The sequence below is a fragment of the Sphaerodactylus townsendi genome, linkage group LG01 (genome assembly GCF_021028975.2).
Source record: "Sphaerodactylus townsendi isolate TG3544 linkage group LG01, MPM_Stown_v2.3, whole genome shotgun sequence".
NCBI classification, from domain to species: Eukaryota; Metazoa; Chordata; class Lepidosauria; order Squamata; family Sphaerodactylidae; genus Sphaerodactylus; species Sphaerodactylus townsendi.
In genome coordinates this window covers 192,004,013-192,023,644 of record NC_059425.1, presented here as the reverse complement: position 1 = coordinate 192,023,644, position 19,632 = coordinate 192,004,013, and the positions used below count along the sequence as shown (strand labels likewise).

General features: G+C 46.6%; 3 protein-coding genes across 8 annotated transcripts in view; 1 reads left to right on the top strand and 2 right to left on the bottom strand.

Annotated features, from left to right (window-relative positions):
- LG01H21orf58 (linkage group 01 C21orf58 homolog) overlaps positions 1 to 19,632 on the top strand; it is a 231,616-nt gene that overhangs the window by 95,902 nt on the left and 116,082 nt on the right. The gene's annotated exons all lie outside the window — the stretch shown is intronic.
- LOC125435979 (SLIT and NTRK-like protein 6) lies at positions 1,229 to 6,024 on the bottom strand. Its single transcript, XM_048502522.1, has 2 exons — positions 4,872 to 6,024; positions 1,229 to 4,006 (listed from the first exon to the last, which is right to left on the bottom strand). Exon 2 carries the CDS (start codon positions 2,733 to 2,735, stop codon positions 1,674 to 1,676), a length of 1,062 nt encoding a protein of 353 aa, XP_048358479.1. The 5' UTR covers positions 2,736 to 4,006; positions 4,872 to 6,024; the 3' UTR covers positions 1,229 to 1,673.
- Positions 15,197 to 19,632, bottom strand: part of PCNT (pericentrin) — a 95,711-nt gene continuing 91,275 nt past the window's right edge. For all 5 annotated transcript variants that reach the window (XM_048502490.1, XM_048502482.1, XM_048502477.1 and 2 more), the window contains exons 43-45: positions 19,245 to 19,401; positions 17,280 to 17,389; positions 15,197 to 15,593 (exon numbers count right to left, since the gene is read on the bottom strand). In XM_048502490.1, coding sequence (XP_048358447.1) covers positions 15,577 to 15,593; positions 17,280 to 17,389; positions 19,245 to 19,401 — 284 coding nt within the window. In that variant the 3' untranslated portion in view covers positions 15,197 to 15,576. The remainder of the gene's footprint in view (positions 15,594 to 17,279; positions 17,390 to 19,244; positions 19,402 to 19,632) is intronic.

Sequence of the window (19,632 nt, the reverse complement as noted above, 5' to 3'; positions counted from 1 at the left end):
GAGGTTTCATTCCCTCCTTGTGGTCTTGCCCATAACTGCTCCTAAATCTCTATTCAATGCATCTGGTCCCATACGAAACCATGTATGATCATCTGTGACCATTTAATTCCGTAGGCACTTTTGGGGGTGATACTTTGCAGGGCTGCTGCTGCTACTGCCTTTTCCCCCCGACCCCCACGTGTCCCATCACGACCCTGAGAAGCAGCGTTTCTGGAACTGGAAGGGATGCCGGGGATCTGCAATCAGTCAATCCAACACATAGAACATGCCAAATACATTCAGTCTTCACAGCTGCTGTGTCTTGTCTTCTGGAATATCATACAAGGGGTTATGGCAGGGATCTTCAAACTATGGCCCTCCAGATGTTCAGGAACTACAATTCCCATCAGCACTGCTACTTAGCCCCACCACACAAGCAGGAAACGGTGATTGTAGTTCAGGAATTCTGGACACCTGGAGGAGCCATAGATTGAAGACCCTCTTGCCAAGTGGGGTTATGGGACCGAAAGCAAGATAGCCAAGCAACAAGACGCTATTTTAATGATGTCTCCACTTGTCATATTCTGTCCATTTTGTGAGTATCCAAGTAGTGTGATGTGGTGATTGAGAGTGGCGGACCCGCAATCTGGAGAACTGGGTCTGATCCCACACTTCTGCACATGAAGCCTGCAGGGCTAGTCCTCTCAGAGCTCTCCGCCTGCGCAGAAGCAGGCAGCAGCAAAGGCCCTCTGAATGCCTCTTCTCTTGAAAGCCCCAGCTGGTGGCCGTGAGTCGGCTGCGACGTAACAGCACTTTCCACCCTCACCCCCACTGTGCCCCCATCCTTAAAAATGTAGAATTCACACTAGGTGGGATCCAAGAAACTCTCAGCGGAGCCCTCTTTGCAGTTCTTGCTTGCCCCTGCAGATCTTTTACATCACTTGGACATCTGCTTCCAAGAGCTGGGGGGAGACGGCTCCTGCTTCCCAGGCACTGTTTTGGACCCAAACTATTGCCTGCAGAGAGAAGCAAACCACTGACCGATGTTGAAGGTTGGCCTGTGAACTGTCTCATTGATTGACTCAAGAGAGCTGCCCAGAGACTGAACTAGTCAAAACAATTTAAAAGCAAACTGTAAGTAAAAAAACATGATTGTTAGATTGAACTTCGGATAACGCTTTGGTTTTGACAATGGCTTCCTGCAATGTTACCATCTGAACCACATGACAACTTTTTTAGACCTGTAGTATTTTCAAGTAAGGGAATTTTAAAATAATACTTTAAAATAAATATACTTACATCAAGTCTTCTTTTGTTAATAATTGGAAAAACACATATTTTCTTACAAGTCAAGGCAAATTTTGCATTGCAAAATGAGAACAGAATTTAGGATCAGAGATTCTAAGGAGCTGCAGACATTTTTGGTCATAAAAGGTGAACGGTTTTCAGTGAGTTCTAACAATAGAGAATGTCTCTAAAACAGGACTTCAATATTATCTCACTCCTTGGAAAGCATCCATAAATTTGATATCAGACATTCTAAAAAAGCATAGATGACGGATACATATTTAAATATTTGATTTGGAATGATGAGAAAATCACAAAATAATAACTGAAGGGATACAAGAAGTACACATTTAACCTGAAGAAGTTATTTAAATTTTGCGAAATACGCCAGATTTCCAATAGTTCATTCAGTGATGCGATTCATAAGAGACCTCGCTGTCCTCACTCCAGTGTTTGCCTGTCCTTTTCTTTCTGTTCCTTTCGGCCATCACAATGGCAGCCACCACCGTCACAAAGACTGTGAATGTTATCACTAGGACGGTGACTGTCTCTGCAATGCACAGCTGGGTATCCACAGAGGACAGGGGGAGATTTCTCAGAACTGGGGGCTCCAAGCAGGTCACATTATGATAGTCGTCCAAGATCAGCCTCCGGACACTGTGCAGTTTTGCAAAAACCCTTTGAAGGTCACAGTCACAAAACCATGGATTGTCCGAGAGCAAGATGTGAGTTCCGGGTGTCTGGAGAGAAAGGAATGTTTTGAATCGGATATGTTCGATTTTATTTTGGACCAAGTTCAGTATTGCGAGGTTACTTAATGAAGTAAAGACCCCAGGAGCGATGTGTTTGATCATGTTGCCCTCCAAGTTCAAAACCTCTAAGTGTTGCAACATAGAAAACACTCCGTTGTGGAGGGTGTGGAGGCGGTTGTTCTGAAGATACAGCTGGCGCAAGCGGGTGAGGCTGCGGAAAGCGCCTGTTTCCACGGAGGAGATGTTGTTGTTTCGCAAATTAAGCTTCTGAAGGTTTTCAAAGTTTCTGAGGCTCTTGTAGTGCAGCTTCTGCAGCTGGTTGGAGGCCAAAGTCAGCTCCTGGAGAGAAATCAATCCCAGCGAAAAACTGTTTCCAAGAAATGAAATCTCATTTCCACAAATATCCAGTTTCTGGAGTCTTTCTAGGGCAGCGAAGGCCCTCTCTCCAACCCCGCTGATGTAGTTGTCACTCAGGAGGAGAACCTGCAACTTCCAGAGGGATCCAAGGGCTCTGCTTGGAACGGAGGTCAAGTTGCTGCCTGACAGATCCAAGTGTTCTGTCTCAGGGGGGAAAGTGAGGTCAGGGCTGACACGGACGCCAGAACAGTTCACAAACAGAGCCCGCTCTTTGCAAAAGCAGATTCTTTGGCAAAGGTGAGTCCCAGAGTGGGCGAGGGACAGAGGAAGCCAAAACCAGATTGAATAATAGAAATACATCCTCCGCCTCCTTCTGTGTGCTTTCTATTCCTGCCAGGCAACATAAAGTAAAAAAATACATTTTAAGAAAACAATGCAAAAGATTTTGTGTTTCATAGGAAAGCTTAAGAGTGAGCAGGGTTCAATTTCCCACTCCTCTGCACGAAGACTGCTGAGTGACGCCGTGTTCTCTCTGTGAACTCTCTAGCCCATGTGTGGCCTTGAGGTAATGGCAAGCCAGCTCTGAGCAGCTCTTGCCTTGGAAACCCGGTGGGGTCGCCATGAGTCGGCTGTGACTTGAAGGTATGTACAAACCTCTCTTCAGAGCTTGTCTGCAATCAAGGGATAATGAGCTAGAACAAAGAACTTGAAAAACTTAATTGTTTAATGCCACGAGAAATTGTTTATCCAGCCACTCCTGACTGCAAAAACCTTCTCACGTGCACGCAGTACCTCTTTCACTTTGCGAGACGCACACAAGTCCCACACACTCTTTGGCTAACAGCCCGCCAGTATTCTGTGTCCAGGATATTAGTGTAGGAGAATGTTCTTAGGACACGTAAATGTTGCTGCTTGCTTTGTTTCAGAAAAGTCAAACTTTTGGCTGCACTTAAAAAAAACCTTAGGAGCCCCACAGGAGTGGCAACTTCAGATGGGGAGAGCCTTCGCCCACTGTGCCAAGGGTGTGGCCTCGCCCAAACAGGGAAGACATTCTTTGTGACAAAAGTATTGCCCATTGTGGAGCCACCGGTCATGCATTTTTTGAAAAGGGTAAACCCTTCTTAATGTCTATAATGGAAACGGGGGGGTCACAACTTCTGGAGAAAAATCGGCTCATGATGCCAACATTCACCAGGATCTGTTTGAATCTTCACTATGCCCTGCTTAACAGGGTGAATGTGGGGAGATGAAAAACACTGGACACTGGAGTGGAACTGGAACACATGTCCCAGGGAGCCTCTTCCTCTTCCTTCTCTCAGGCCCATCAAATCCTATTCTTGTTGGTGACCCCACACATTGAAGATCTGTGAGGCAGGGTAGGTTTAAGGTCAACTCAGGGTGTCTGCCAGCACAGTGTATTGCAGGCAGAGGTGCACCATGCTGGATCACCCAGGACCATGCGAAAGATGCCTCTCTGCATAGGTGGGCTGAGGCGGTGCCCCTGGCAAAAGTAGTGGTGTGGCAGAGAAGAATCCTGACAATAAGAAGCTTGGTAATGAGACAAAATCCACACACTGTAACCAACGTTTATTTTCTGGAGAACTCGGGCATCAGAAGTGACCATCTCCCAACTGAAAAACAAAACAGGAAAGCCCGTCAACAGATATGCCCTCACATGCAGCCACCAGCCCCTTCCCTTTGTCAGAGTTGGGTGGGGGGACTGATTAGGGCTTCCTTCCTCTCTCTCTAAACCTCTTAAACTGAGGTGCGTAGATGGGACGGGGTGTGGTACTGATGGTCTGTTGATGGTTGCAATACCCCTGCCTCGGAAAGTATCTATTTCTGGTCAATGACTGTTGCTGCAGAGGAGCCAAGCTGACAAATTTGGCAGTGGAGTTGACTTTTTACATTTTGTGTAGGGCTTTGTCTGTTTGTTGAACAGATTAAACTCATTCCAGACCGGAGGGGGGGGGAGGGTTGTGACTTTCTCCCCCACCCCTCCCGATAGCCTCTCCCTTCATGCCGGAGTTGGCTTGATTGGGAAATGTTTGTGACACTCCCGCAGCAGGCGGGGAGGAGTGGCATGAGGTCGGACTGAGGCCCTGAGCTCGTCTCCCTTGAGGAGCTGCTTCTCCAATTTGACCCCTCCCTGCCCACTTTGCCCAATGGGATGGACGCCCCTGTCACCAGCCCTTCATTTGCTTAGTGTTCTCTGGCTATTAGGATAGGAAAATAGAGTAGCAGACAAGGCTCACATCCTGTATGTCAAGGTACCTATCAAGGGAAAGTAGAGTGGTAGCAAGTTTTTAAAAATATGTGGGCCAAGAGGGAATGCAGCTCTCTCTTTCAACCTTAGGGCAGCTCACGGGAGGTGGTACGAGATGTGTCCCTTTCTCCCAGTAGCAGAATCCTAAGTGAGAGTACAGTCCGAGGAAGAGAAGTTTGACCTCATAGTCACTTAGATTTAGAAGGATGGGCAGTTGGTACCCTTCGCACCAGAGATGCTCAGAGGTCCTACAACATGAAGGTTGCTCAGCAGAGACTCCGTCAACTAAGGGGGTTGCTGAGCCACATTTCAGGGTCATGCTGTCTTCCAGAGCACCACGAAGCAGAAGAAGCCAATGTCCACTCTCTCCTCAGATGCAGAATCCGTGGGCTATCATGACAATACGAAAAGACCAACACGTCACACATGACAGGTCTACTTTTCTGATAAATGTGTATCATCTTTGCTCAGATACATCCTGTTTTTAACCCCTTAACTGTTGAATCTTCCTTGAATCAGGGGCGTTTTATTTAAGTGCAAAGATACTGGTTTTATTTAAGTGCAAAGAAACCCCCAACAACCAACACATAACTATAAGAAACTGTCATGTGAATGGCGGTCATTCAGAGGAAAGTATATTTGTCTTATTTTTTTTCCTACCTCATGCTGCTTCTTTATTAGTTTCAAGTAGATTACTATTTTTACAAAACTAGACCACATCTAACAGCTGCTAAAACTTTCGTAATGGCAGAAGATTTTGCAACTGAAAGAGTGAAAAGTCTACTGTTGTCTTCAAATAAAAGAGGACTGTTTCTGGAGTTTCTAGTTCAGAATCAGGCCTCTCGATTCTTTGCAGATTCAGTAAACTCACAATCACCATCTGGGGACAGTTTTGTTAACCTTTTTCATTACCTGTAAAAAAAAGGGCACATCACTTATCATGTTAGGCTTGGAAGCTGGCACATTAATAAAGAATTAGCATAAATAAATTAGTTTTCTCTCTAAGGCCTGCATTGTAAATGAGTGTTGATTGATACAGTGTGGGAAACCATTTGATACAGTTGATTGATACAGTGTGGGAAATGAAGCTGCCATTTTATTTAATTCAAAACTCACACAGTTCTCTACGACCAAATAAACTAACTAATCTCTTGACAGAAGCTCAGCATTAAGCAAAAATGTTCCTAATCTCAAAGAACTGACAGATTTCCCCCCCCTGCGCTGACAAATAAATGAAATTAATCAAATCATAGATAGTGAAAAGAAGCTATCTTTTTAATTGTGATAACGATTACTGTGTTTTTAAATAACCTCCAAGCATCCTGGACAGTTTTGACTCTCTTGATTTTCCCTTTCAGCTTCCTGCGCACTATCCCCCTCATCTTTGAGAAATTTCCCTTCACAGAGCGAATGTGGCTTGCATTAAGTAGTTGTCGCGATTACAGCATGCAGAGAGTACCTGGAAATCTGACAGCATTGTGGTCACTGTTCCCTATCGGCTCAACAACACTGGACTTCCCTGCACCAGGTCCTGGGTCCCACATAGAATTAGATCTAGGATCACCTCTCCCCTGGTTGGTTCTACAACCATCTGCTCTAAGCCACAGTCATTTAGCATATCCAGGAATGCTCTCTCCTTACTATGGACCCTGAACATGCATTTTTTTCCAGTTTAGTATGGGGATAGTTAAAATGCTGTCCATTACCACGTACATTTTGTTACTTCTTGTTGGCTCTCTAATTTCTTTTTTTTCCATCCTCAGAATCCCTCTTGTGCTTTGGTCGGGGGGCGATAATAATATATTCCTAATGTTAAACTATGCTTCATCCCTGGCATTGATATCCACAGTGCTTTTGTGGCTATCCCCCCCAACAAAAGGATATCTAATATTTTCAATTTCCCTGTGATAGTAGTAATATTGAGTATCCTTTCTTCATCTGTAAAATACTCCTCCGGAACAACTCTCCCATGGCTGCTGTATCTATCTGTTTTTTATAGACAATTGTTTTATTGTTTTATTGTATTTTGGAATGCCAATAAAGGCTTGTCTATGTCTAACTCTCCCATTTATTATGGCTAGTATCTGGTGAGACAAACCCTACTGAAAACAGCAAAGCCATAATTTCAGACTACATATATTTTGATACCAAAGTCTTCCTGGAATATCTCTAGTTTTGCAGCTCTTCATTAAAATCATGCATCTTTCCAAGTATGTGCATGCCACATGGACACACAAACAAAATAACATTTCTCATATAAAAGAAGAAAATATCCATGGCTTTGTGTCACCACAACAGCAGCATCAAAGACTTACACTGAATTTCAAATAATGTTTTCGGCAACTCCTTAACTTCTTCAGCAGAAGTTTGTATTCTGAAAGAATACTCTTTAAAAAAAATCAAACTGCCCAGACTCCTCAAATGTGGTTCTATAGGGCATCCTTGCAGCGGTTTACCAAACAGGCTGCTTTCCCCAGTGTGCTTTCCTCAGGTGTCTTTCAAACACACAGATTGGCCAGTGGAAAAATACAGAGGGGAAAGTGTTGAGAAAGTCATTGTGTTGAGAAAGACTTGTTGAAATGTTTGTCCACAGAAGTGCATAGAAGGCAAGATGTTGGGGAGGAAAGTGTTAATAATTTAAGCAGCTGCATGAAGGGATAAAGCACTTAATGCTGCCACCTGTGCTGCATCTACCTCCAAATAACTGCAATTCTATCAACAGCACAAAGATAATGTTAATAAATTGGATTTCACTGGACATTCCTAGATTATTTCATGCATAAGTTTAGGTGCGAGACATCATGGAAAGCTTATTTTCCATTTGAAAAAAACTTTTGAAACAGTAGTGCAATACCCATGGAGAGGTTCACAGTATTATGACTCTTTCAACCCAAATTTTCAGAATGCACATATAAATTCCACCCACACCCCCTACAGTTTTTATTTCAAAGAAGAAAATCCCACTGTTAGTGAACAGGATTCTGCCCAGGACCATAACCTGGACTGTTTCTCTTTCCCCTGCTTTTTCTTTCTTCTCACCTGCTCTGGGGAACTTCTGGAGCTGTGCCAAAAAGTAGAACAGGGGTTTGTGTATACAGCTGTCATATTGTTAGTGTTACCCACTGCCAGGGGCAACTAGAAAGTGATTTCAGCTTTGGTGGCAGTGAGCAGATGCAGAGGCAGGCTGCCTTCAGAGCAGAGGTTCTTTATTGTGATTTCAAGCTCTCTCCAGGCCGGACTCCTGCCTGGAAATGAAACACAGCCCTTTATACAGTTTTTCACCCAATCAAGAAGAGGCAAAGGGGCAGTCCCCTGCCACACAATACAGACAATCTGAAACAAAGCGGAGGAAGACAGTCTTTTGTTTTTGCTGATGGGATTAAGTCTTAGAAGAAAAGGCTGCCAATGAATCTTGAGATCCTAGAAGTGGAAAATTCAATAGTCCAAGGGTCTTGAGATCCTCTTCAGTGAAAGTTCAAATCACTGGCGTAATGCCCATTGGGCAAGGTGGGCAGCTGCCCAGGGCATCACCTTGTGGGGGGCCTCAAAATGCTGGGTTGGTTTTTGGGTATTTTAGTGGTTTTCCATTTGTGGCCTGCAGGGGGCGCAATTGTTAGGCTAGCGGCACCAAAATTTCAGCGTATCATCAGGAGACTGTCCTTTTGCTACCCCCCAGGTTTGGTGAGGTTTGATTCAGGGAGTCCAAAGTTATGGACTCCAAAGGGGTGCCCTATTCCCCATTGTGTTTCCAATGGGAGCTAATAGGAGATGGGGGCTACAGTTTTGAGGGTCCATAACTTTGGCCCCCTATGAACCAAACTAAGCCAAACTTGGGGGGGGTATCATTAGGGCAGTCTCCTGATGAGACCCTGAAAGTTTGGAGACTGTGCCTTCAGAGATGTGCCCCCCGGCCTGCAACCCCCATTGACAGCAATGCAGAAAACTTAATGCAGAACAAAGATTCTGGGGCAAATTTCTGGGATTTTCCTGCATGGGTGCATTTTGGATGTATCGTCACCAAAATTTCAGGGTATCATCTGGAGATGATGGCACCCCCCAAGTTTGGTGCAGTTTGGTTCAGGGGGGGCCAAAGTTATGGACCCTCAAAACTGTAGCCCCCATCTCCTATTAGCTCCCATTGGAAACAATGGGGGATGGGGCACCCCCTTTGGGAGTCCATAACTTTGGACTCCTTGAGCCAAACCTCACCAAACTTGGGGAGTAGCATAAGGACAGTCTCCTGATGATATGCTGAAATGTTGGTGCTGATATGTCTAAAAATGCACCCCCTGCAGGCACCAATGTCCTGGTGCCAAAAGAAATTTGGTCGTGGTGGAGTGGCCGCCCATGGGGGTGGGGGCATCCAACTCAGGTTTTGCCCAGGGCTACAGTTTGCCCAGGGCTGCCCTCGTTACACCCCTGCCCGGATCTGCGTTCCCCGCTTCCCTTCTCCTCCTGCCACTCTAGCCCCATCGACGACTACGCACCGTCTCTGTATTTGCAAGACTCAGTACTGCCGGTTGCTTTCCTGTCGTCCCTGAACTCTGCTCCGTGCGGCTCCTTTTAACTCCAGGAGCTCCCCTAAGCAGCAGTCAGGAGGCTGGAGACGTTCACCTGGGGCTGCGTTTCTGTGGGATATTCAAAGAGGTTCTGAAGCAGCGAAGTCAAAATTAGTCCGCAGGGATGCTGAGTTGCTTTTGTTTCCAATAGACTTGACTTCGCTAGAAGGAGGGAAGGGTTACGTGGGGGCGAAACCAGAAATGCGAGACTAGCGAAGGCACAGTTCATACGACGTCTTGTCTAATTCTATGTGACCGGATGATCCCTCGCAATTCTGGTGGTGATCTGTCCCCAAATGCATCCCCTGCAGCCGGAACATCCCAGAAATGTGCCCCAGAATCAGCCGGCCCTCCTTAGAAAGTCCATTGCCTTTATACCGATCGCTATAGCGATCGCCATACCGATCGATATAACGATCGCTATACCGATCGCTATAACGATCGCTATACCTATGGCTACAGCTGTTAGGATGGCGGCAATGGCCGTTCTACCCATAGCAGGTCAGGGTGCCGTGGGGGGGGCGGGGGGGGGGGCGGGAAAGGGGTCTGCTCTCCCGACCACTGCGATCCATCAGGACGAGGGGAGGGGGCAGCCAGGGCAGGTGTGCGGAAGTTGGGGGATGAAAAGCAGCGTGCTTCAGAGGGGGATCTGGGGGGGTGGGGGTGGGGGGGTGGGGGGGTGCCGTCCCAGAGTCCAGACTCCCAAGCAGCCCCCCTGTTCTCCGGGGGAAGGGGCTGCTGCCGGCGATGCCGTTCTGTAAAGGTGCGGAGGGGGAAGGCCTCCCACGGAGGCGGGGCTTGGCCTCCACCTGAAGCCAAAGGGGGGGAGAGGAGGGGGGCCCTTGGGCAGGGGCTGCTGCTGCTGCTGCTGCTGCTGGAGGTTCGTGGTGGTCGCTGGGGGGACTCTGGCCGCCCTCCCTCCCTCCCTGGCTGGCCCTGGGGGGCGGGGAGGGGCGGGCAGTGGAGGAGCGCTGGGCTGGTTGGTGCTGCGGGGCGGTGGGCCCGTCGCTTGCAGGGGGGCAGGAGGAGGGGGCAGCTGCTGGGGGGGCAGTTCTGGTCTCGGGAAAGGGAGGCGGGCGGGGGGCTGATCGTGTCCGCCCCTTGGCTCAGTCCGCAGGAGGAGGAGGAGGAGGAGGAGGAGGGCGGGAGGAAGGCTGGCTGGCTGCTTCTACCTGGGATCCTGTGGGCTGAGTCCGTTGCCTTTTCCTTTCCAAGTGGTCACAATGATGTGCCTTTTGCGGACAGTGTTTTCCCTCCCACTGTTGCCCCGCTCACCCCCTCCCTCCCTGGGGCCACGGAAAAGCGCCTCTGGGGTGTCCTGCTGCAGGTTCAAAGAGACGGTTTCTCCCGCCACAGACCCCGCCCCTCGTCCGGGGTGGCAGGAGGAGGGGACTGCTGAGGACAGCACTGCTAGGCATGGGCGGGGAGGGTCCTCGGATCACTTCTCGGGTCTGCTTCGCTTCCCAGGCAGCCAGACCTTGCAAAGGGCGCCCCTGGACTCTGCGGAGGAGGAGAGGACGGGAAGCGGCGAGGGGGAAGAGCCGTCCTGGCCCGGATCTGTGTGTCCCGCTCCCCTTCTCCTCCTGGCAAATAGTCCAATGGGAAGTAGGGTGACATCCTCCAAACGGCCAAGGCACACCTTAATACCATCACTTGTGAGTCCAAAAGGTCTTTTGTTGAGGTTGACAAACTTATCTGATCATAAGAGGGAGTCGTCTTACTTTGCATTTACTTCCTTGTGACCTTAATATTAGCTAAAATAAAACTATTAATATCCCAAGAGGCTTATTCTATCAATACAATAAAGTAAAAGGAACATTTCTAATCCATTTCTCTTCTTGTCTATTACTTAATGTAACTCTACAGAATCTCTTAACCTTATAACAACATGCTTGTATATTGGGGAGACATAACACCAGTAATACATTTTTTTTTCACTACATACACACATGGGTAACAAGCAAAGCAATATCAGTGTAATATCAAGGAATCTACAACATAACTAAATCCCCTTCAAGCTATACCACACATCATAGAAATGGGATGAAAGCTTTTTCTAGGTTACATGCAGGGGTTTATATTTAAGAGTTAACACAATCCTTATTCTAAAGGGGGCAAGAAACAGTTAAAGGGGAATCATAAACTTTACACATTCTTTATTCACACAAGCATAACTTTATCTTGAAGCTCAGTCAGGCATATTCCATACTGAATGGATTTCTGGGAATCCATGAGTAACATTAGGACTCAGAACTTTAAGCCAATAAACAGACTCTGAAGTATTGATCCATAGCGTTTATTGAAGAGTATAGAAGCAGTGACAGAACCGGCCTTCACAGTCCCCTTTTTCCCCCGCTGAAAGCCCCCCCCCCCCCGTTGTGAAAAAATAGCTTTTTGGAGCTACGACACCCCAAGGTCGACAGCAGACAGCAAGAGAGAGCCACCTGGCTTCCTGCTCCACGAGATAAGGAATGTAATTCTTTTCTCATGGGACAGAGGTACCAGGGGAACCCTAGTTTCCTACAAAGCATGTGAAGCCATAAAGATCAAGAAAAGACTGTACAGATGGCAGTGGATATATGTAGCAGGCTAGTTACATATATCTTTCCAACAGCACTGATTTATTGTTTTAGGCAGCTACACTGAATTAGGGATACATCTCAATACATCTCACCCCCTGACACTTATGAATGACTATGTGCTGACGTTTTCCATTTGCCCCTCAGCCTCTGAATTCAATTTTGCAATAAAATTTGGGATAAGGGATGTGAATCTTTAGGTTTTCTTGCAGTTGTGGAATGTTGGTTACAAGCTAGTTTGAGGACAATGATTTGCAAACATGAATAACCTGACAAATAAGCATCAAAGTGCTGTCTGCAAGAATTGCTGAACTTCTAAAAAGGTTTTTTCCGGCAGTGAAGCTGAAGAGACGGCATCCAAAACAAGCCCCACTGGGGGGAAACGAATCACCTCTCCTTTGTCCCCAGCAGCTGCACCATCTTTTTTTTATAGATAATGCTAGAAAGCAGAATGCCCATTTCCCGACTTAGGAATTAAAACTCATTTCATGTCTGCTGTTTTAATAAGCAGACCACTTCCATGCTCCTCTGGTGTAACAATCCCAACAGCCCCTCCTTCCAGGAGCAGCATAGTGGTTAAGAGCAGGTGTACTCTAATCTGGAAGAACCAGGTTTGATTCTCCGCTCTGTCACTTGAGCTGTGGAGGCTTATCTAGTGAACTGGATTAGCTTGTGCACTCCCACACACGCCAGCTGGGTGACCTTGGGCTAGTCACAGTTCTTTGGAGCTCTCTCAGCCCCACCTACCTCACAGGGTGTTGTGAGGGGGGAAGGGCAAGGAGATTGTCAGCCCCTTTGAGTCTCCTACAGGAGACTCAATCCAAGCTCTAAATCCAAACTCTTCTTCTTCTTCTGAAAATGAATCATATTCATTTCAGCCAGATTAATTGCCAGCTAAAATCATTATCCTAGTAAAATACTCTTTTTTCCATTAGTACATTTTGCTGCCTGAAATAAATTCTCTATAAATTTTACTCCTGGAATCCAGCAACTTCAGGCTTTGCACTAACATCTATGTCAAACTCAAAACTATACATAATATATACATATTGTTTCCTTCATCCTTGTTGAGGTCAGGTCCCATTAACTCACCATTTTTGACACGTTGTTCCTAAATAGAAAAATGTGCTGTGATTGTTGCATTGTGTATCTACCTGTCTCTAACTCTGTAGTGCCAAGAAAACCACCATCTGCTGCTGTATCAACTGCACTTTGAGAGGGTGTCGTGCAACTTTATGCAAAATGGCTACCACCACCAATGCACTAAAATACTTTGAAAGCACTCAGCAGTGCTCTACAGTCTGTGCACCTGCAGACCGGGGGGAAAGGATGAGTGAGTGACTGTCAGCCACTGTTACACAGTGAGACTTTTTGTCCAGACAAAGCCGTCTCACAGTGGCTGTGATCTCAGCCTCCATTTGCAATCCAAGTCTTAAACACAGCTGCCAACTTTGGCAATTTATCATATTGAGTTACAAGGACAAAGCATCACTGGAAACTGTGTCAGACACAATGAATGACCATCTTCCTCATAATGTATTACTGACCTCAGGTCATATCGAACAAAGAAGTTGCCTATGTGTCAGGATGTGGTGAGTGTGTGATCTGTCCTTGGGAGGTGAGACAGTGGTCAATTGTAGATTTCCTGGCTCTAAATCACTCACTCACTCACTGTTCTGGACCTATAATCCTGTTTTTATTTTGCCATGTCATTAGTTTGCTCTCAAGATAATAAGCTTGATAATAAAGTTGATAATAAGCTAATAGGTCTGAAGTTCTCTGGTCTGTTTGTTGGTCCTTTCTTATGGATTGGCACAATAATTGATGAGAGCCAAGTTTCGGGAATTATTCCATACTGGTCAATGAAGGAGAACAGCTTGACTAAAATAGGGGCCCACCAGTCAGTGTGTTCCAAGAATACCTCACCAGGGATCCCATCCGGACCTCCCCAATAATCAGGACTTGAGTGTTAGCTTCACCTGTTGAGGGACCGAGAGTTACGAAGAGCGGCCATCAAAGTTTTCAATGCCAAGGTGGCCCAGCAACTGCTTCACGGGGTACCATTATGGATAGGAGCCAGGAACTGCTCAGCTGAGTGGGTTCAATCTGGCTTCTTATACAAGATACTAGCCAGTCCCCCCCCCCCCCAATACACACACACTGTGTGCTGTATGCTGCTTTGTGTTTGGAAACTGGTCAGCATCTTCTTGAAAGCAGGGCATGGTTTGGGCTCCATGAATGCTTCAGTCAGAAGTTTAATGTACGAAGCTTCCCTTGCCCTCTAAAGATCTGAGTGGTGGGCATGCACAGAGGCTACAAGACTTACTCCAGGTTGGTCGTTTGAGGCTTTGGCAATGTGACCAACGAATAAAATCCTTCAGAGCTTGAACATGGGACTGATCGACCAAGAGCGTCAGAATTGAACTAGAGAAGCAAGTTCTGTTCGCTTCTCGCCTTTGGAATCCACCCAAAGGGAGTTTGTATGGCAAAGTATTTAACCCAACTAACAGAGCCCAATAAGGGCCGAGCCTTCACCTGTGTGAGTTGTAACGGATTACCACCGGCTTTGTTGCAAGGGAGACGGTTGACATTTTGCCTGTGCTCCATGAACTGTGTAGAAGTGCTCAGACATGTGTTTTTGTGTTGCCCTCTCGACGAGACAATTAGGCTCGTTTACAACCAATTTTACAACCAATTCTGGCAATGCTGCATTGCCCTTTTAAGAAAACCATAGAATAGGCTGCCCCGAGCGGCAGCTTCCCTGTAGACTTAGAGCAGGGGTCTTCAAACTATGGCCCTCCAGATGTTCATGGACTACAATTCCCATCAGCCCCTGCCAGCATGGCCAAGTGGTAGGACTCATGGGAATTGTAGTCTATGAACATCTGGAGGGCCACAGTTTGAAGACCCCTGACTTAGAGCCTGCAAGAAAGAAAGCTGGCAGCTTCCCTGAAACCACGCCTTAAACTTAGAGCCTGCAAGAAAGAAAGCGTGAGTTAGTGAGGGGGACAAGGCATTCTCTGCTTCGCTTTCTCCTGCCTTCAGCCACTTTCCCTCTCCCCAGACCCGTGCGCGGCCGCCTCGCCCCTACTTAAAAAGCCTCCCAAAGGTTTCTGGGGCACTCCTTTCCTCCAGCTGTGGCTCCTTTGCCGGCTCAGCACCCTGCCTCCTGATGGATCTTTCCCACCCTCGGCTTATACGCGAGTCAATAAAATGTCCCAGTTTTTTGAGGTAAAATTGGGTGCCTCGGCTTATATACGGGTCGGCTTATACGTGAGTATATACGGTAGATAACTGAGGCTATTTTCTGAGAGGCAGGATAGAGGCTGAAGGAACTTTATTTAGCTAACCTGGTGATTTTTTACAAGCAAAGCAGTAACTATATAACAAAATTAACAAAGAAACCATAGAACTAAATAAAATTTTACAAGTCTTTTAATAACTGTTTATGAATTCTTTAGTAAAAAGAAAATGAATTATTCGGTGAAAAAATAAGTGGACATTTATGAGACAGCAAGACAGGCTTGTCTTAAGTTATCCCCTTGTTATTTCAAATAAAATTTTGAAGCACTGCTTTTGAACAGAGCAGTCACTACTCCCGAAGTATAAAAACATTTAGGTATAGAAAACATTTGTTAAAACTCTGATGCAAAACTATCACACAGATATTCAGAACATTTTATTCAACTGTGCTTTCAGGCGCGAGGATGGTGTGAGTCGGTCACTCGCTGGCAGAGAAAGGAGCGGCCTCAAGTGTCTGCAGTTCCAGGAAGACCCAGGGCGGACTCGGGACACACTTACAGCCTCTCTGGTTCTGGAGATTGCCCCAAAAGGATACAAATTCAAGTTAGTATCATCATCTAATAGTTCAATTTCACTAAGGATGTAAGATTGATTCAATGCAGGATGGATAGCATTGAGGAGCAAAGCATTAGATTTTTAGATTTTCAAAACTTTAACTAATTTTTTTAATGTTTTCAGTATTTCAGTTATGCTATGTCTGTTCTCCCCCCCGCCCCCCACCCACAGTAATAAGGTACAACTAAGCAAGGCAACTATCTGTGATTGTACTGTCTACCTTCAGTCACCACCTGGCTCACCTTTCCACGTGGGGGCCCAGACAACCTCTTTTGAGAAGATCTTGACTGGAGGGCTGGACTGCCTAGGAGGAGGAGGCGGGGCCTCCTTCCTGTTCCCTGGTCTCAAGCTGTTAGGGCCATGATAGCAGCACTCTGAACTGTGCTCAAGAACGAATGGGCCAGTTAGCACAGTTTTTCCAGCACCCGCAGGGAAAGATCCCTGCAGCCCACGTGGACAATATACTGGCTGTGGCATGTTAGACCAATGGAAGTTTGGGAACACTTTTCAACAGCGGCACCACCTAGAGCACATCACAGCAATCTAACCCAAACGGGTCCAAGCCACGGAGAGCAGTGTGCAGATCATGCTTCTAAATCACACCAAGGAAAAAATGGCCGAACCTGAATTAGTGATTTAAATCAAGTTTTCTGTTTGGGCTGATTTAAATCATTCCACTATTAGGACATGCCACATATATTCTCTGCTGGCTCTTTCAAGATGCTGGCTTGTAAAGAAATGCAGTCCAGTTCAGTAAACAGTTACATCTGGAAGCTGAGAACAGAATGCAAACAGCAGGAATATTTGGATTCTTTTAACTATGTTAGCCATTTATACTGACAATAAAGCAAATTTCCCGTCTCCACATAATATTTTAGATGATCTGATATAGAGAACATGTTCGCACTGCAACAGATCTTAACAGACGGACACCTTCCTTCTCCGAGTCTTTTGAAGTCAGTGGCGTCATTGGAAGAGGGTCTGTCTGCCCAGGACTGCACTGTTAAATTTATAAAACTCACATTTTTAGTTCTCTCTTAAAAATATGATAGACCACCTCAATTCATGTATTTTAAGACCCATGAAAAGACAATGGAAAGAAATCCACAGACTGAGCAGAGACAAACTTCACATCCAGCCAGGAGAGCGAGTCAGGATCTAAGGCTGTTCCTGCACGGTGGCGGAAACACAGCTCCACTGGCATGAATTGTGCCAGTGGAGGCTCGGAGGCTGTTTGCACGCTATCGTGCGAGCGGCCCCAACTTGCTCCCCAGCCTGAGCGGCCTCTGGGTCAGCCCCCTCCACTCACCTTCCTGGCCAGCGCTGCTCTGGAGGGACATGCCCACGCTGCCCTCCAACCTCCAGGGGTCGGAGGGCAGCGTGGGCGTGTCCCTCCAGAGCAGCACTGGACGGGAAGGTGAGTGGAGGGGATGGGAAAAGCGGCGTCTTCCCACCAGTGCTGTTTGCACCGCGCCAGTGAGAAGATGCCGCTTTTCAAAAGAAGATGCCGCTTGGGGGCAGCCAGGAACAGCACCCTAGGGACAGCGTTTTTTCTATCCCTAGGGCACTGTTATTTGGCCACGCGAAAACGGCCTAAGACAAAAAACCAAACTCCAGCTTCTTCGGAATATATTCATGTTACCTGGCAGGAGCATTCCTAGCCTTTGTTGAATGGCCTCCAAATGAGAAATGTATTCAGCTAATGAATGTTCAGGATCCTTAGATGAGGCTTGAGAACAGCAGCGAGTGAACCTGTAGGATATCAAAACAAACAAATTAGAATAGAAACACAGGGCTGGAAAGGGCCTCAAGAGTCATCTAAGTCCAACCCCCGACACAAGACAGGAAATTCACAACGTTCCCCTCTCACTCCCTCAGCAACGCCTGCTCTAGACTCACAAATTCCAGGGTGCAAATAAGCAAAATTAGCCGGGAACACTGAACAGGCATGAAAAGAAAGACTTCTGAAGATACCGCTATAATCTAAAACTACAACGTCCAAAACTGAGCAAATGGCCAGTTTACAGCAAATAAGATACAACCACTAATACTTGCAAGTATTTTTGAAAGGGTTGTAATAGGCACAAATTTTATAACTTGTTCATATAGTAAACGCCCTGCTTCCATCTCCTCACATCCTACCCAAAGCAGAAACTTGTGGCTTGACTCTTGTCTTCCTCCATGGGCCCTTTTAAATTTGACCACAGTGATAACAGGTGATCTCCTCTCTAAAGCTAATAGCCCTCTCTGACCACCTGGTTTCACAGATGAAGGGCTTTTTAGCTTGGAACACAGATGACTAAAAAGGAAAACATCTTCATAAAATTATTCATGGTTCTGGACAAACTGCAGAGAATCTGAATAAAGAACCAGCGTGGTATAGAACCAGGTTTGATTCCCTGCTCGTGCACATGAAGCTTGCTGTGTGACCTTGGGCCTGTCACTGTTCCATCAGAGCTCTCTTAGCCCAAGCACAGGCAGGCTCCAGCCAACCACCTCTGACCACCTCTTGCCTTGAAAACGCCTGCTGCCAAAAGACACCTCTGACTTGGTGGCACAGAGAGAAGTACTTCTTCACTCAACACATACCCCGTTTCTCTGAAAATAAGACATCCCCTGAGAATAAGACTTAGTAGAGGTTTTGCTGAAGTGCTAAATATAAAACATCCCCTGAAAGAAAGCCGTAGCAAAGTTTTTGTTTGGAAGCATGCCCGTCGAACAGAACACCAGAGCATGCAGCTGTGCAGCGGAAAAATAAGACATCCCCTGAAAACACGACATAGCGCATCTTTGGGGGCAAAAATTAATATAAGACACTGTCTTATTTTCGGGGAAACACGGCACTTATTGAATCTAGCACCACAGAATATGACGACAGCCACTACCTTTAAAAGGAATTAGACAAATTCACAGAGAATGTGTTTCTCAATAGCTATTAGCCCTGATGGCTAAAGGGAACGGAATACCAGTTGTAAGGGGGGAAGTCCGGGAATAGCAGGGGGAGAGATGTCATGACCCCCTAATGTCCAGCCATATTTCTTTTTGCAGAGTGCTTAAACAGCCTGCAGGATTGCTTGTATTTCATTCCTCCCTGTGCCAGTCTGCCCTTATCCGGCTTCTGCAGCTGGAGGAAGAGGGGTGGGGGTGGGGTTGGGACTGGGTGGTTTCTTCCCAAGTTCTCACCATCTAAGGAATGTGTGCGTGTGTGTGTGTGACTGAACTTCCTCACCACAGGGACGGGAAGAGGGGGTCGGGGGCATGAGGTATTTATGCTGGGGGATACCATGCTTTGTCTTTTCTAATGTACTCAGTTCTGACTATAAGTCAACAGCTTTTCTGTGCTTGCAATCAATAAATACGAATTCTGCTTTCAAGGAACTGATTCACTTATTTGACAAGGCTGAGGTTGTGACAAGGGATTGATTCCCTGCTTGTTGCTGGTCAGCCCCACGGACTACATCGACCTTTGGGCTGATCCCAGCAGCCCTCATCTAATGTTCACAGAAACACATGAAAAGACATGTTTTATTTTAGACAGTCACTCTGACTGGTACATGCTTTAGGAAAAGTGTCCCAATGAAACAAACAGAACAAAATCTATACTAACTGGACATTCATTTGAGGTGGTGTTTTAGGAGAGCCGTTCCCAGTTCTCACGAGGCCGTTCCTGTTGCCGCATCCAGTGTCTCGAGTTCCAGGAGGCTCCATATCATCACCCGGGAAAAGCTGCCGTTGCTCGAGGGCCTCTGCTTTGCCTTTGGGATCTGGATTGAATGTGTCACACACTGTTTTAACCCCTGTTTACTTCTGAATTCGACTCAAGAGCTTTGGCAGATGTGTGCCAGACAAGCAGACAAAAGTGGGGCCAGAAAACGAAGGTGCACTTCCTGGTAACTGTTCTTCATCAAGTGCAGGTACAAGGGGCTGCACAGGCTGGCTGCGGAGAACTGACTAGACAGCTTCTAGAAGTTTCAGAGCGTGACACACAAACACAC